The 17,473-nt window shown below is 26.8% G+C and overlaps 1 protein-coding gene across 2 annotated transcripts in view; it reads left to right on the forward strand.

Moving 5' to 3' along the window:
* The window catches only part of LOC129969214 (bicaudal D-related protein homolog), a 143,768-nt gene extending 126,931 nt beyond the window's left edge, over positions 1 to 16,837 (forward strand). For both annotated transcript variants that reach the window (XM_056083667.1, XM_056083668.1), the window contains exons 2-11: positions 3,166 to 3,381; positions 4,648 to 4,764; positions 6,732 to 6,878; positions 7,752 to 7,919; positions 8,781 to 8,864; positions 9,626 to 9,841; positions 10,486 to 10,611; positions 11,564 to 11,700; positions 13,713 to 13,833; positions 15,056 to 16,837. In XM_056083667.1, coding sequence (XP_055939642.1) covers positions 3,166 to 3,381; positions 4,648 to 4,764; positions 6,732 to 6,878; positions 7,752 to 7,919; positions 8,781 to 8,864; positions 9,626 to 9,841; positions 10,486 to 10,611; positions 11,564 to 11,700; positions 13,713 to 13,833; positions 15,056 to 15,202 — 1,479 coding nt within the window. In that variant the 3' untranslated portion in view covers positions 15,203 to 16,837. The remainder of the gene's footprint in view (positions 1 to 3,165; positions 3,382 to 4,647; positions 4,765 to 6,731; positions 6,879 to 7,751; positions 7,920 to 8,780; positions 8,865 to 9,625; positions 9,842 to 10,485; positions 10,612 to 11,563; positions 11,701 to 13,712; positions 13,834 to 15,055) is intronic.
* The last annotated feature ends 636 nt before the right edge of the window (positions 16,838 to 17,473 follow it).

Below are 17,473 nucleotides of genomic sequence, written 5' to 3' on the forward strand. Positions count from 1 at the left end.
TTATATCAAAGTTTTAGTTTTCTGTCAAATTTTGGATGAACTAAAACGTCACCAGGCTGAGTTTCTATCTATTCGTGTGTATTTGAAAATAATGATTCGAAGATACAATGAGTTATATAAATGCATTTAATTTGTTCAATTGAACCCAAAACTGATGATATATATCAAATAGTAGATACAATCGGTCAATGGAACAGAATTCAAAATACATAGTAAATAATGCTATAATATAAAGCAGTAAAATAAGCTGATTCTTGCATAATTTGAGCTGAAAGGGAAAGACAAAACTCTAAACTAAAAAAGAAAATCAAGAGTGAAAGGGGGCATAATATAGCCAATATTATAAAAATTTTCATGGATAATGGTTTTTGTTTAATACTGAATCGTATGCTTCGAATCGTATTCATTTTGGGAGACAAAAGCGTCTGTCGAAGGTGCGTGTGAGTGCAGTTCAGGAGCTTCTTAGTTATATTTATCAATTGCATGCTTTAGTCTAATGGGATTACCTGTGTTTCGAGGGACAGAAGGTCCCAAAGCAAGGATCAGGGAAACCTCATCAATGAATGCCCTTTCTTAAGGCTTCTTGATATATCTCATAGCTCTGATGCGTATTTCGGAGATGACTTTCGTTGTATAAGATAGCAAATATTTCAGGAATCGGAGGTCCATAAATGTACTGCGATCCAGTACAGAAAATATCCCATATTCTACAGAAATATTTGAGATTCTGGTGGTCAAATGCGAACGACATACGGATAGAATTATTTTGTATCTGTTGAGAGCGTATGTGGATAAAAAAAAAAAAAAATAGAAAAATAAAATCAACATTCTTGTAATTGGCGACTTCTGAAATAATGGTTTCAGATTTCAAATTTTGTTTATTTGTAATGATACTCAAAATCACGTTTCTTAAAACAACGAAAATACTTCAAAAAGACGAGTTAATTGATTTGTATCAATGAAACTGCAGCTCTATCTTATTTTTGAACAGAATTTAATTATCTGATAACTGAATACTCAAAATTTAATTCTGCTGCATTTAAATATTCTAATATTCACTAAAGATCTTTGACGATATTTCTAGTAATAAGAATTATCATCAACTTTACACATAAACAAATCTGAATTCTTCTTATTTCTGAATGATTGTGAATTTTAATGCTGAATAAATGCTAAAAATTCCTACTGAGTACAGATAAACTTTAACAATTAATATTAATTTCATTGAGTGCAACCGCTTCAAAGCAATATCCAAACTCGCTTCAGTGTTCATTAACTGCAAATTATATAATGTCAACTTATACACGTGGTCCCTATAATTATATCTAAATTTTTCTTATGTAAGCAATTATGTTTATGATAAAATTCTCACTTACTCAATTTTTTCTTAACGCAACATCTAATTTTGAATTCAAATGTAAACTTTCTAAATTAAGTTAGACTAGATTGATATCAAAATTTATCATTTCAAGAGTGGATTGATGAATAATGATTAAAGATAAGGATGAGCACCTGAAATTTTTATTCTGTTAATGTCAGTAGAAGATTCCAGTTGCTTGTCTCCAAATCTGCTCATTCTCTAATAATAAATATACATATTTGAAATAATATTTTCTGCAAGTGCAATCATGATTAAATTGGCTAATTTTCAAAAATAATTTTTATGAAATTATACACAAAAATGTTTTTAAAAAAACGAGTATACCCCTAATAGTAAAACATATTTAAATACTATTTTTTTTAGATTTAATTTGTTATTATAGATTGGGGAATCACTGTATGTCGTTAACATCTGTTAGATCTAAACTAATAAAAAAAAAACTCGTTAAAAGACCTTGGTGGAACAGTCGGGCAGTCACAAAACGCATGTTAGTGATTATTTTTTGTTTATTAATAGACGAAATAATGGCAAGTGTCTTGATTATGAGTCATCATGTTTGACGGCAATGGTAATCAGAATAGCAGGAATGGACAGATGGTGCAAAGCTGTGCACCATTTCGATAAGGATTTTATTAAAACGAATTCTTAAATGTTTGTATGTAAAAATAAGCATAAAAAGTGCTGCTAAATTAAATATATGTTTACAAAAAGTTGGATAACAAAAGTAGCGTTGGGTGGCATTTATTGTTCTTATGATTTATAACGGCATTTTCTAATAATCATGTAATCTAAGCAGTCAACAATAAAAATTGAGATATTACTTTGGTATTTACAATGCCAAAAACACATCAATATTTAATTATTTCTGTAAACTATAATAGTCTTCACAATGCATTTTTTTTTGTTTTGTTTTTGTTTTTGTTTTTGAAAGTGCTCGTTTCAAATTTTAGTTCTAAGCTTGCATTAAATATTAGAAATTGTTGAATATAAATGATGTGTTTTAGCATTTTAAAATTTTAAAAAAACGTTAGAAAAATTTTCACGGTTCTGAAAATATTAAAATTTGACATTCAATGTGATGTCGCTTTATGATTGTCGACATGTAAAATTATAAATGTAGCAAATAGTAGAATATAAATAATTTTGATTTTATTTCTTATTAATACTTATATTTTATATTACTATGCATATACATTTTTATCACAAAAAAATCGATTAAAAGAAAGTTGTAATTTGGGGGGGGGGGAATTGAAGCAATCTTATAAAAGTAGATTTCTCGGTATAATTTATTTATGCCGTGAAAAAAAGTGAAAATATTTTAACTTTGCATAACAAATTAGTTATTCATTTTTGTAAATAATTAAAAATGTCTTAAATATTTAGAAACAATCTCACGCATTTTTGTTACTATTATTTTTTTTTATGTGTATGTGATTTATTATAATTTGGAAATCCGTTGTGTTCCAATTCAATGTTTGTGTTTTTCCGTTTCTTGTTCAAATTTGTATATGCAAAAGCTGAATTGTACTGCATTATAAATGATACATAACTACTTTATAAGTAAATTGTTGGAAGAGAAAAAACAATATAGAAAAACCAGATGTTTACTTTTAATAAACATCATTCTGAAAATGAATAATAAATCTAGCAAATAATAAAACATATTCTTTCTTAGTATTTTTGGCATAACTATGATTTTTTTTTGATAGAAATTATTTCTTTTAACCAAAAGATCTCCTCGTCTAGTCGATTTAAAATTATCTTTTTATATGTTTGTTTGTTAGATTCTGGAGCAGGAGAAGCATGCATTACGTCGGAAACTGGATTCCGTGGTGGGGGATTACGATAGCCGCATCCTGGAGCTGCAAAGTGATATCGAGGAGCTGAAGAAGGAGTTGGAGGAGCAGACCGCTTTACAAAGGAACACAGAGAAGGAGAAAGCGCAGCTGTTACAAGAGCTCACCGAACAGAATCATAGGCTAACGGCCCAGCTCAAACAGGTCAGATACCTATTTACATAATACTGTTTTGTGATAATTTTCATAGGCAATATATTCATGAAGCTTAGCCAAAATTAGAAACTGGCAAGACACAAATTTATTTAATAAACAAGACAACTATTATAAAACGACAATACAAATTTAAGCTAATTAAGTTGCACCTTTTGACAGATTGCATTAAAAGTTTGATTCGTTGTGTGAAACAGCATAGAGATTAAAATTATACCGAATCTGTTTAGAATTTTGCAGTATATAAAGATTTTACTGATGAAATAAGTAAGTGTATCTGTGGTCATATTAAAATGATCAAACTTTCAATAAATATGATCAAAACTAGTAGTACTACTAATAAAAAAAAGTAATTGTGCAAAGCATCTAACATATATCTAAATGTGTACTATACACAGTTTCTACTTCACGATGCGCTATAGACTCCAAAATGAGATAAAAGTCCATTAATACTTACAAGATAATGAAACTTTTTAGGCGCTCCAGTTCAAATTTCAAAATTATCCCACATTTTTTACATATTTACATTTTTTACATACATACATTTCCCTATTCATAGAATCCTTTGTTTAAAATTGTAACTTTTATTTTTCTATAGTCTCCTCCCTTCCCCCTTCTTTGATTACATGAATTGCCTTCGTTGACGTGGAACATTTGTCATAGATCACGCGAGCAAAATATTAACAAATGAATTTATATTAATTTGTCAATGGCAACTTTAGCAAAGCAGTTAAAAATACAAAAGCGGAACTGCGCATTCGCAAAAGCAAAGGAAGTTGTAGCGCGAAATTTGGAATTAAATTCTTAAAATAGGATTTGGTTGGAATTAAAGTGAGCAAATGAAAATGGAATATAATATATGTATTAGTTAAAGAAGTAGTGTACTTGTTTAATATTTTGAATATTATATTAAGTGGTTCCATCGTCATCATTTTATTCGTCTGTGCGGTTAATTACAAATTCATGAAATTAAATATTTTATATATTTTTCTAGTATGATTATAAAACTGACGCGTTGCCAATTGCGCTATCGAGGATTATCCTCTTCAGTATTATATATGCGTAATACATCATTATAACATTTACTTCCGTTTACAATATGGCTGGAATATATTATGCTTTAAAACATTCATTTATTAAAACATTCATTATTTAAACATTCATTTTTTTTTAAATTTTCAAGTTTTATATTGCTTTATTTTTTTCTAATGTCAGTGCTTCACATTTCCAATAAAAGCTTTTTACATTTATTTTCAGGCTGCAAGAACAGAAGAACAATTGCAAGCACAACTGCAGACACTCAGAGAACAATTTAATGTTCGACGATCCAATCTTCATGATCATGTTTCACAGTTGGAAGGTCTTCGAGAAGAAGTACAAGAATTTTTTTTATTTTCTTTCCAACATTAATTTACTTACTTCTCTTAAAAAATGAAACATAAAAGAATATTGTTAAAAAAATGAAAGAGAATTTGAATTTATTCTCTAAAGATATAAAGAAAAGTGGACAAAATGATAATTTATCAGTACATACAGATAGATTTCATTCATAAATGGAAACTGTTAAGACTTAAGATTAATGTGCTTGGGCCTTTTAAGGTTTTAATAAAAAAATTTATTACAATTGCTTTTGGAAAGAAATTGCTCCAAAATGATTAAAGTTTGGAGATTGCACATTGATCTCAAGTGTCTTAGCTTAAAACTTTATCATGTTATATGGACATGGAATAGAATATATTCATTCAATAACTATAATCATATCTTATAGTTACTATTAAAATTATAATACCACAGCAGTTTTGATCCTAAAAATGCTACATCATTTTATGTGTTAAAATTTCTGGAAAATAAAGAAAATATTATTTGTATCTATAATATCAACTCATTTGTTTTATATCAACAAATATGAAGTGCTAATAAATTTTCATAAAGAACAATGTTGATAAAAATATAGCTTTTCAATATATTTATCAGGACATTTTTTAAATTTTTGAAATAAAAGCTGTACTTGCTTAAATACAAGTATTTTCCTATTAGTACAAGCTGTGCAATATGTCTACCACAGTAGTTTTGATATTCTGAATACCTGCTAAATAACAAGAGATATCTTAATAATGTTATAAGGCATTTTGTGTTATTAAGGCAGTTCTTCAGTTTTTGAGACTTAAGACAAATTATTTTTGATATTAAAAAAAAAAAAAAAAGTCAGGAGTTGGCATGCTGATGAATAAACATGGAAAAGTTTCTTTGCAACTCTTTTGCATATTTGCAGAAAGTCTTATCTGAATGGATTAGATATTTTAGAATGATATAGTTCTCAGTTGAAGTTAGATTAAACTCTTAAATGAACATCAGCATTGTCTTTATGTTGTATTTAAGTATATTGTGTTTATTAAATATTTATCCTAATCTCATGCTTAAATCTTTTAACAGAGTCCTAAAAATGATCCTTTACCAGCTATAAATAGTCCTTTAGATGAAATTACATTTACCTTTTAATTTTTATTTCCCAACAAAACTACTATAGTTTTTCCCTGATATTAAGTAAAAAAATAATATAAACTTCTGACTCTATCCAACTATCATTGTATAATTATGTACAGCATTTTGATGTCTGAGGGCTTATTGCCTAAAACTAAGCATAAGTTTTGTAACAACTGGCAAAGCTCTAAAGAGATATATTTTAGATTCTTGCTGCTTTATGTAGGCATTCTGTCATTTGATTAATAGAAAAGTTGCTTAGATCCAAAAAGAATCACATTTGTTCAATGTTGCTGCTGTACTTTATTGAATAACTCACAATTCTTTTTATAGTATTATATACATATAAATATAGTATTTGATACATATCTATAAGCCAACATCTTTTATTCACTCTTACTTGTATATAAAATTGAATAAATTTACATCCCAAATTAATTACACAGTATAATATTATTCCAAAAACTTTGGCATGTTTGTGTAACAGCGTATCAGGCATGGATATTTAAGCACCATGTTAAATTAATTTTTGTATTATATACAGACCAATTGATTGCATATTTAGAAGACAAAATTGTCAATGTAATAAAAGTATTCATGAAATTTAAAAGTATCTTCAATTTCTCATTTAAAGTTTTTTATAAATATTTTCAAGTTTAATTTTCTATTAAATTTCCCCTCCTTTTTTTTTTCAATTATATTATTTGGTAGCAATAACTCTAGTTTATCAATTTGCCATTTATTAGAAGGATACTTAGCAGATGTAGTACTACAATCATGTTTTTTTAAATTGTTAAAATTTCAATTCCCTATATACTTATATCTTTGTGTATTCATGAAAAATATTTTACTTTTTTTAGATTAATGTCCTTGAAGGTCGAAAAGCTGATCTTGGGCAAAGGATTCATGCTCTTACAGATGAAAGAGAAAACTTGAATTTGTCTCTTGAAGAATCTGGAGATAGGATCATCCTACTTCAAAAGCAAAACAGAGAACAAGAACAGAAGGTAATTTTTAATTCTTAATTTACTTTCTGTCTTGCGTATCTTAACTTTGTAAAATCCCTAAAAAGAAATTTCAAACATATTTTTTTTCCAGCCATGCATAAATTTAATCTTCCAAAAGTGGTGTCTTCAGAAAAAAAAAAAGAAACAAAAAATCAGGCTATATAAATGTATCTATTTATATTTGATAAACTTCAACTTGTGCATATCCTGTTTATCTGCATATTTTATTGTATTTTGAATACGAAGCAAAATATTTGACAATAACACACATTATCAAAGAGATTGATATTATAAGTTAATTAGCTCTTTTTCATTAGTACCTTTATTCTATTTGTTCTTATCTGTAACTGAAACAGATTTTTTTTTGTTAATCGGATAAAGTAAAAATTTTATTAAAATATAACAGAGAATATCAGAAATTGATTTTAGCAATTTTAAAACAAACACAGACTTTCTTTAAATAAAAAAATGTTGTAAAATGATGCAAAATCTCATTCCATGTGAAATAATTTCACAAAAGCAAGGATTTCTCTTCTGTAGAATTTGTTATATAATAGTTCTAAATCCAGCACAGATACTTAAATTCAAGTCTTATATCTATATTGGGTTTGCTATTTTAATGTGAATAATGATAACAGTTAAAGTTATTTAATAAAAGTACATAGCCTTTGAGATGCACAAAGAAAGTTCATTTCTCAGCCTTTCAAGTGTAACTTTTTGTGCAGATTCCGTAAGATAAACGAAAAAAAATCAGAATTCCTTTTTTTCTTTGGCTAATAAACTTAGTCTCTCTTGGATTTTATTTGAGTTTACTTCTATGGAATTTAGTAATTTTAATAATTGAGGTATATCAAATACAATTTCTTGTTTCAGATCCGCAGTCAACAGCAAGATCTAGAAGATTTGAGACAAACTAATTCTCAACTTCAAGCAAAATTGGATCTAATCCTAAGGAGAAGTCCAAATGGAAATTCCTCTTTATTAGATGAAATTGAAATGTCTGCACCTTCGTCCATGGAAGATGATGCATCACGTGTACAGGTATCTAAATTAGAGTTTTATGTACTTTTTTGCTGAAGAATTTATTTTTGAGCTTGAATTACTTAAGAACCATGATTTAAATGGATAAAATCAATGTTAAGCATTATTTAATAAATATTTTATATTTGTAAACCTTTGTAACATTATCTGATATATAATATAAATGCTTAAAATATCAGAAATTGGCTTATCATTAGGCTATTGCATGTTCTGCCAAGCAATTGATCATAATAATATGTATAATCTAAGAATTTATAAATCATAAAAATAAAATTTATGAAATAATGATTGATTTTCTAACAATTGCTATATATGTTGCCAATGAGTAACTCCAAATACTAGAATTGATTTTGTGATTCTATCTTAGCCAAGAGTGGGCTTTGCTAATCTGCTCCACTCAAGGTAGACAAGAATATTAAATAATACTACACTTATGAAAAGATTTGAAATTTATTCTTATCTAATTTTTAAACCAAACCTAAGTTGAATATGATTTATTTGGCTTGAACATGAAATTTATAACAGGGTAATGGTATAACAGGGTAACATAATGGTTATTTTTATTTTACACTAATTCTGTTGATAAAATACTAAACATTAGGGAATGAAAGTGAAATTTTAGTCTTTTATTTTCCAAAAGTTTTGTATAATATCAATATTCCAAATATTATCTGTATTATCTAAAATTTTGTGTATGTTTAAGTTAAATTCTGCATATATAAATTGGATCAACTTCCATTGTCTAAAAGAAATTATATTGCTAATTCTGTTTGTGTTTTTTAAAGTTTATTTTAATGAAATAAAGACTGTAAACTGAAGATACTAATGGTATGAAAAAATAATGGAAGAATATTTCCCCAGAATCATCATGATGATGACATTGAATGTGATGATCTAGTCTTGCCTTTCACTGGACTCTTTCCTGAAGGAGATGAAAACATGAAGGTATAAAAAACAGTTCTGTACACTTTGGAATTGTTCAATCATATGAATGTCTTATGAATGCTCTCTTCAAATTTCTGCTAGTTTTAATAAATCTAAAGTTAAACATTTTAATTTCATCAATTTTAAAATGTTACTTTTAAATGTTAATTTAAATATTTTTAATAACAAATAATATGGATAGTTATAACTCAAAATGTGAATTTTGTTCCAATTCATCCTAATTGTCTAATTTTATAATCTTATTATTTGAAATTTATTGTGATTAAAATCTCATAATTTTGGTAGTATATAGTATAATAACTAGACTAGTGCAATAACTAATTCTTTTACCTTGTCCTTTATTTAATAATTTGAAGGGAAAAAAATTTAAATATCAATTGTAAAATTTTAGGTGGTTCTATTGTTGCATTATAACTATGTAAGATTATTTTTTGTTATACTTGTAAACATAACTTTTTTATCTGCTAAATGTGTCAACATGAATCTAAAAGTATTACTTTGTAGAGAAAGCAAGTTAGTATATTATTGTTGATCTGATATACAAATTGATATATTACTGGCTATCATCATTCTAAGTAAAACTGAATTCATAACTATTATTAAATTTTATCTTTGAAAGTCATTTCAATTTTCATAAACTAGGAGCTAATTTTTCAAAACGGATTGTTCTCTAAGGCATTAAAGACTGTTTTTTTTTTAAATCAATTTTTGAAGGTTTTAAAATTTATATATTTTCTATATAGCTGTTTTATTTTCCCCAGCATTTAGCTCAAGAAGTGATAGATATTTACCACCAGTTACGGAGGTTGTGCCTTGAATTACGTCGCAGACGTGACAATGTATCTGTAGACAGTGGTATTTCCTCCACCACCCCAGAAGAACTGCAAGCACAGCAAGTGCGAGTGGGAATGTTCTCTAATCTTCTTCAGGACTTCAGAAGTCTTATTGAAGATTTGCTTGCCCAAGGACCTGACATGGTAATGACAGAAAAATAATTTACATAATGTTGAATTGATATGGTTGCTGTCTTTCTAACATAAGCTTTAGAAAAAGTTTATATAAGCTTTAATAGGCTAAGATCAAAGATGAAAAACAAGCAAATTAATTAAATACTGAAATAAGGATAAAATATTCAAATTTTATCATTCTTGTACTTACTGTTTTTGAATTAAGAAAACAAACAAATGAACAGGCGAATATTAAATAAAATCTGATATTACAAATAAAGGATACATTAGTTAATAGAGTTTAATTAATTTTACAAAAATCAAAATTGCAATTAAATTGCTGATTTTTTTTAAATTTCAAATTTACAAGAAATAAAAACCAAACACATTAATTAAAATAAAAAATTGAATAAATGATTAAATATTAAAATTTTTCTATTCTTGTACCGACTTTTTCTTTTCTGATAAAAAATATAAATCATCTCTATATGTAAATGATAAAAAAAAAAAATAGCATCAAGTCATTGGAATCTTCTGATGTTGTGGGGTCCCTAGGTTATTGCTTGTTCAGCCTATTTATTACGCCCTCCCTAATAAACTGATTGTTCTCTTTTCTTTTATGAAAATTTCATTGTATATATTTTTTAATTACTTACATGCATATTTCTTCCCAGCCTTGTCTTGCATGCCAATCTGTTGCTGAAAGCACTGCTAGCTTGGAAAGGCTCCAGAAAGAACTACAAGAAAAAACAGATTGCCTGAAAGAGAAAAATGAGGAAATTGCAAAGATAAGCACTAAGGTCGGTTTATTAATATGTTGAATCTTATCCAGATATATCTGCTGTTTGTACATTAGATAATTCTGTTTTTAATAATTCATAAGAGATAACAGTATGAAAAAAAGGCATGTGGTATATCTTTATATGTGTTAAATAGTCTGAACATATTTAAAAGAAACTGATATATTTAGATGCTAAAAGTCAGTATGCAGTATTAATGTATTTTTACAACTGCCACATAAATAATGACAAAAAATACAAATGATTGTTAATTTCCAGATTGGTAATTGGCTATTTGGCATTGGTAATCTTGGACAATTTGAAAATCCCTGACTAACCCAGAAATGCAAATATGTTGACAATTTTTTACTTGTGTATGATTTTCAGGTTTGGTATAGCCTGAAAATCCTCAAGTAAACACATTATCTTGGAATACTTTGCGTAATCTGAAAATAAACAGGGCCGATACAAATAAACAAGTATCCTATGCACAGAAACCATTCTTAAAATAAAAGTTACTTACTTCCTGAGGCTCTAAACATATTACTGATATAAATTCAAACTAAAGTCGATTATTTAATGTATAGAAATAGTGTCTGCTAAACAGAATCGATCACAAAAAAAAAAAGTCTTTAGTTTGTATTTCAGTTTATTATTATTTTTTTATCTTTTTAAGAACAACTGATATTTTTATTAAAAGTATTAAGTTTATTGGAATTCACATTTTAAGTATTGAGTATATTATTTATCTTGAAATTTAACTATTTGATAAATTGTTTTACTGTATTATTGCTGAAGGGCTTTATCTTTTGGCAAAATATAAGATATAAAAATAAAGTATAATGTGCTACCATAGTAAAATTTAACTGTTTAGTAAATACTTTGAGAATGAATTACATTTTTCCAAATTATTTCAATATTAATTCCCAATTTTTAAAAAAATATAAATAAGAGTGGTATTTTTGTTTTATAGTTAACTATTCAAGATACTGAACTTGCTGCCTTGCGAGAAGAGAGGGATCATCTACGACATGATGTAGATAGTAGTGCTTGGGCCAAAGATGAAATTGTAAAGAAAGCATGGACCATGCGAGACCAAGCAGTGGCAAGGTTTGTAAATCTTCTATCTATGGTCAAATAGTTTGTTTTTTTTTGTATTAAATTTGTTCTTTGTTTTTATTTCTTCCTTCATATATGAGCATTTGTAATATCACAAATTTTATTAACTTACCATTAATAAAAGTAGGAAAGTAGTACCTTTAAAGGAAAAAAATTAGATTTCATACAAATCTTTTAGATGAAATTTATGTTGAAATTATAAAAATTAATCTTCATGAGCAGTACATTCTAAAGGAAAACTGAAAATCATTGCTTAAAATTTTTCTATAAAACAAAAAGGTTTATATTGCATCTGATATTTTATTTGCCTTGCATATCAATTGCATGAAAATAATTTTCAAATTACTTAAAATACTAAATTTATCATTTTAAATAAATGCATGATTCTCATTTGTACAAAATATATTGAATATCTCCTCAGTGCCATGAAACATTGAAAATACTGTAGCATTGTTGTGAGGAATCTTATGCTATTCAGGATAAGGAAATAGCATTTTTCTCTTTGTAAAATAAAATTAATTTGAATAGTATAATTTAATTTCTGTGAATTTTTTCATTTTCATGTGTATCAGTTAGACAATTCTAATACTTCTTTGATTGTTTTTAGAAGCTATTTAGATCTCTAATATTTTAAAATCATATACTTTTATACATGATTACAATATTTTTTAAAATTACTTTTAAAACAGTTTTTGTTCAAAAAAAGGTTTCATTTCCAAATTCTTTAAAATCAATTTATTATGCTGTGATTAGAAATTATGGGTTTGTCATATGAATGCCGTAAATGTTGAGGAATCTGTCATGAATTAAACTGAAAACATTCTGAAAATAAATAGTACTAAAACTGATGATCTTGGATAAAAAAATAAAATTACCACCTGAACTTCAATGTTTTATTACAGAATTCAGAAATATTTTTTAAGAAAATAATTTATAGAAATGATTATTGAATAAGATAAGAATTGTGTATCAAAATACACTTTTATATAGAAGAGAAATGTATGCTCATGCATGTAATTATTGCCTTTGCCTTGTGCATCATACAATGGCTTGAATAAATATTTCACAATAATTATTATACAGAAATATTATTAGAAAATTGTTCTATTTGATAGGTTTAATTTATTTGTAAATAAAATATTTAATTGCAAAACATTTTACTCAAGCTTTGTAAATTCTATTTAAAGGTATTAAAGGGTTTAAATAATAGCAGCTTCATATTACTTCTTTACATATCAATTGTTTCCCTCTGTAATTGTTGTATTCTCCTTAAAATGCAAATCGATTTATATTTTTATTGTGGCTTTATGAATGGTGCAATTTTTTTTCTTTGTTGGGGGGGGGAGTGTATATGGTGTCAAAATTCTATATATTATCTAATGAGCACACAGGAAACGTTTTATTATCAGGAAAATTTATGTATGCAAATTAAATCAAATTTTTTGGCTTTCAAAACTTATTGTTTTCTATTATATAAAACTACTCCCCCTCCCTTTTTTCCCCACCAATTTTTATAATTCAAATAGATTGTTTTAGATATTTAAAACATTGAAGCAGTGTTTATCTCCCCCCCCATCTTGTGTATGATTATGCATAATCCATAAATTAATTATCATGACTTTAAATATATATAATTTGTAAACTTAAATTTCAATAAATTTTGCTTTTAATTTGTATATAAGTATCAAACAAATTAATTTTTAATCTAGAAAAGCATTGGAATTACTAAATTCATATTTTGTTAAGTTCTATATGTATTATCGAGACAATTGTAATTTGGTGCCAAACACTTATTTAGGGGATATGAAATTTTAAGGCTTATTGAAGCATGTTTTTAAGATATAAGAAAATTTCCAAAAATATATTGAATATTCATTATAGGGAATCTCTTCTACACTCTGGAAGGATTAATACATATTTTGATTCTTTATTAACTTGTATAATGAAAAAAATGTATTAATGCAGTAGAAGAATTGAGTATTAATTTGTAATTTGTATTGCAGGAAGAATGCAGTTGAAATAGAGCTTGCTAAGACTCGTATAGAGTTGATGCATATCAATAGCCAATTAATGGAAGCTGTTCAACAGAAAGTTGAGCTATCACAGCAACTGGATCAGTGGCAGGTAATTAGTTATTAACTGTTATTTCTAAAATAGGATGCAAAATATTCCTTGGATATTAAGTTAGAAATGATACTAGTTTTTATTTGTTTTTTTTAATTTATAAACTAATATTACCTCTTTAACTCTTGTATAAAACAAATCAAAAGCAAAATATACTGCTTTATTAACAAATTTTTATGTATATTTTGAATTGTGTATAAAAGACTTACAAGATTATTTCTGATATACATTTTCTTCAATTTATGCTAAAAAAATAGTTCCACTTGTAGTAAAGTTAAATTATTTCACTTGCAGGTATATGAATCATTAATTTGTGTGCAATATTTATATTTTATCCATTATTGTAGAATGATAAATTTCATAGCAGTTGTATCATTCGTCAAAAAAATTTCATTGATAAATGAAACTGAAAACAAAATTACAAAATAATATTGTTAACATTTTTAAAAAAACGAAAAAGAATGAAAAAGTGAGTTAACTAAAAATTTAAGCTATGTATACAAATGCTATATTTGCTTTGGAATTTTAACTTTAAAAGTTGTACATTTAACTTTAAAAGTTGCATTCTTGTCATCTACAAGCAGAATTGACATATGCTCACTTGCAATATAAGAATCAAAAATAAATTAATGGAGATATTTTATAAATTGAAACTATATTAAATAATATGTGCATAATGTTACAGAAAGGCAATTTGTTAATCAGCATTATTTGTAACAATATTAGTTTAAAAAAAAATATTATGTCAGATGTTATATCTGTTTCAGTTCTTCCTAAGAAATTGCTATAAAGGTCTTGTTCACTAGTTAAGACAGCTATAAAAAAGACTGATGAGCATATAAAGTAGATTGCGATTATTGAGCCAAAATCTGCCTTTGTCAATTCCGTATGTCAGAAAGGCATGTTTCATGATGATCTTGAAAATACTGTCAAAAATCAAATACAAATCCATTGCCAATCACCCATGTCCATTAGTTAATATATAAGCTAATGCAGTTTGCTATCTATCACAATGTCATTGTACTACTTTATTCTACATTAGTTGATTTTGATTGGTTTAATTAAAACTTTCATTTAGCAAGCATACAGGTTTTTGTGCCTATTCTTCTATATGATTTCTTTTAGTATGCCTAATTTAATAGTAAAATTTCATATGCAACAATTGTGATGCTAATTTAAATTACATTTGATTGTTGATTATTGTATGTTATGTAAATTTCAGTTGGATATGCAAGCTCTGTTAGATGAACAGATGAAAAAGAAACTGAAAAACTATGAGCAGCAGGAAGAACGTCGACCAAGCCGACATAATCAGAAACTCAAACGTTCTGTTGATTCAAAAGGAAAACTGTTCAAACTTTTCAGGTGATGGAGTCGACTCTTCACAATACTGTTCTTTTTCTCTTTCAAAACTATTCAGTAAACTTGAAAGTTTAAAAAATCGTGATACCTACTTGTTAGATCAATAGAAACTTTGAAAATCGAAGTTGTATTTTTGTATAATGCAGAGTTACTCTCATTGATATTGATTTTAGCTGTCCATTTTATGCAGCAAATGAAGTTTTTTAAAATTCTTTCAAATACCAGGGACCAATATTATTGACCATCAGCAGCTTAGTATGTGAGCTGTTGGGAAAGTTGAAAGTTGTTATGCCTTAAGTATGTAAATATGGCATGTGTTGTTAAATGTTGTAGTTAGTAAGTTACTTTAATTTATTTAAGAAAAGCTCTTTTTACTGAACTGTATATTTGATGACTTAATGGTTGTATATGCCTTTGGTGCTGAATGGTTTGTTAACAATCAAGATGCAAAAATATGTTTATTATTTTTTTTATTAAATTGACAATGCTGTATTTGTTGCAGAAAGGATATTCTTGTTTTACTTAGATCAGTACAATTTGGATATGCACTGAATCATCTCATTGTTTTCTATCTTTTTTAATTGTTGCATTGTATTTATAATTCATTTGAAATGTTTTTCTGATACCAAGGCAACAGTATATATGTCTTTTTTTTTTTCTGCTGACTTGGTTGCTCCTTTTCTAAGCATTAACAATAAAATAAAAGTAATGTTTTACAAAATATATTAACATGTGCCTTTTCTTATGGTGACTAGCAATAAGACATTTAAAAAAATGAAGTTGGTAAAAAACGGTCACTACTTAAACAGGAGAAAAAATCCTTTTGATAACACAAGAAATTATAGGAATAGGCATTTATCTTAATCCAATTTAAAACTGAAATGATTAGAAGCCTTTCTACTATCACTTATCAAATTGTACATTATTCAATTTTCTTTAAAAGCAATCTAAATTTTCGTTCATATCTGTGTAACAAATATCAAAGAAATCAATTCAGTAATATCTAAACGATTGTAAATCAATTTAATCTCTTTGCTAATGCAAGAAAAATCTTTGCTCTCAAGGTTAATATGCTGCCACTTCAAAAATTATAGTTTTGGTATTCTAGAGATGGTTCAGTCATAACTCCTTATTGTTAATGAAGAGGTGAACTTTTTTATTTTTCAAAGGAAGACATAAAATAGTTGCTTTTAATTTCAAACATATCGTTTTACTTTAATTTTACAGTAAAAGATTGTAAATGAAGTATTAAATTGTCAAAGCAAGAATATGTGATCTCATGTACTATTTTACTTTTAACTCTGTGCTTTAAACCTATATTTTTTAGATTTAAGAAAAGGTATGATTCAATAAAATGTAATTATACTTTTTAAAACTTGGACAATCTTGGTTTTAATTATAAAACTATCCTTGCCTTATCCCTTCAATTTGTGGAAAAGTCAATCGCTTTTCCCCTTTTTGGAGATCAAAATGCTTGTTTTTGTATGTTGTTGTATTCTGTTCTATCAAATGTAATTTTATACAACACCTATCAAGTCTAAGGATCTCATATGTCCAGGCCCACAGAGCTGAAAGCATTCCAAAAGGTTGTAAGATGATGTGTTGTAATTTTGTTGCTAATAAATTATAAGCATGTTATTTATTTAGTTTATTAGATCATTTTTTTTGACAAGTGTAAAATACTTTTTTTTTACCACATGTTATATGGGTGCACACATATTATTTTCAGATGCATAAAATATTTGCACTTTAAATCACATTAGTCTGAAAGAAAATGGTTGTTAGACTATGAAATTGCTTCACTCTTTAGTTATTACTCCATATATTCTTCAGTACACTATATGCATTTAAAAAAAAAAATACAAACTTTCATCTCCTTTCAGGGGATAAATACTTTCATAACAAAGACAGTACTACCCTATTGTTAATAAGTGAAAACAAAACAAAAAAATATTTGCAGAATCAAAAGCATTTTAGTGAATCAAATTGTGGTTTCTTTTTGGCATGAATGAAAAGAAAAGCAAAACAAAATAAAATCCCAATTCCTTTGAATTGTATCACAAAAATTTTACCTTGATCTAAATGATAATAAATTATAATTAAGAGTTGCAAAATCGGACCAAACTTTAAATACCAGTAGTAGAAATTTTAGAAAAACAAAGAAAAAGGTGTTTCTTTGGTTTATTTGCCAGTTTTTTTAGCATTTCCGGTATTCACCTTTGACCTTGATTTCCCATTAGATACTTTTTAGTTCACTTTTTTTTCATGTGTATGTGAG

This window comes from Argiope bruennichi, chromosome 5, assembly GCF_947563725.1.
Source record: "Argiope bruennichi chromosome 5, qqArgBrue1.1, whole genome shotgun sequence".
In the NCBI taxonomy this organism is placed as follows: domain Eukaryota; kingdom Metazoa; phylum Arthropoda; class Arachnida; order Araneae; family Araneidae; genus Argiope; species Argiope bruennichi.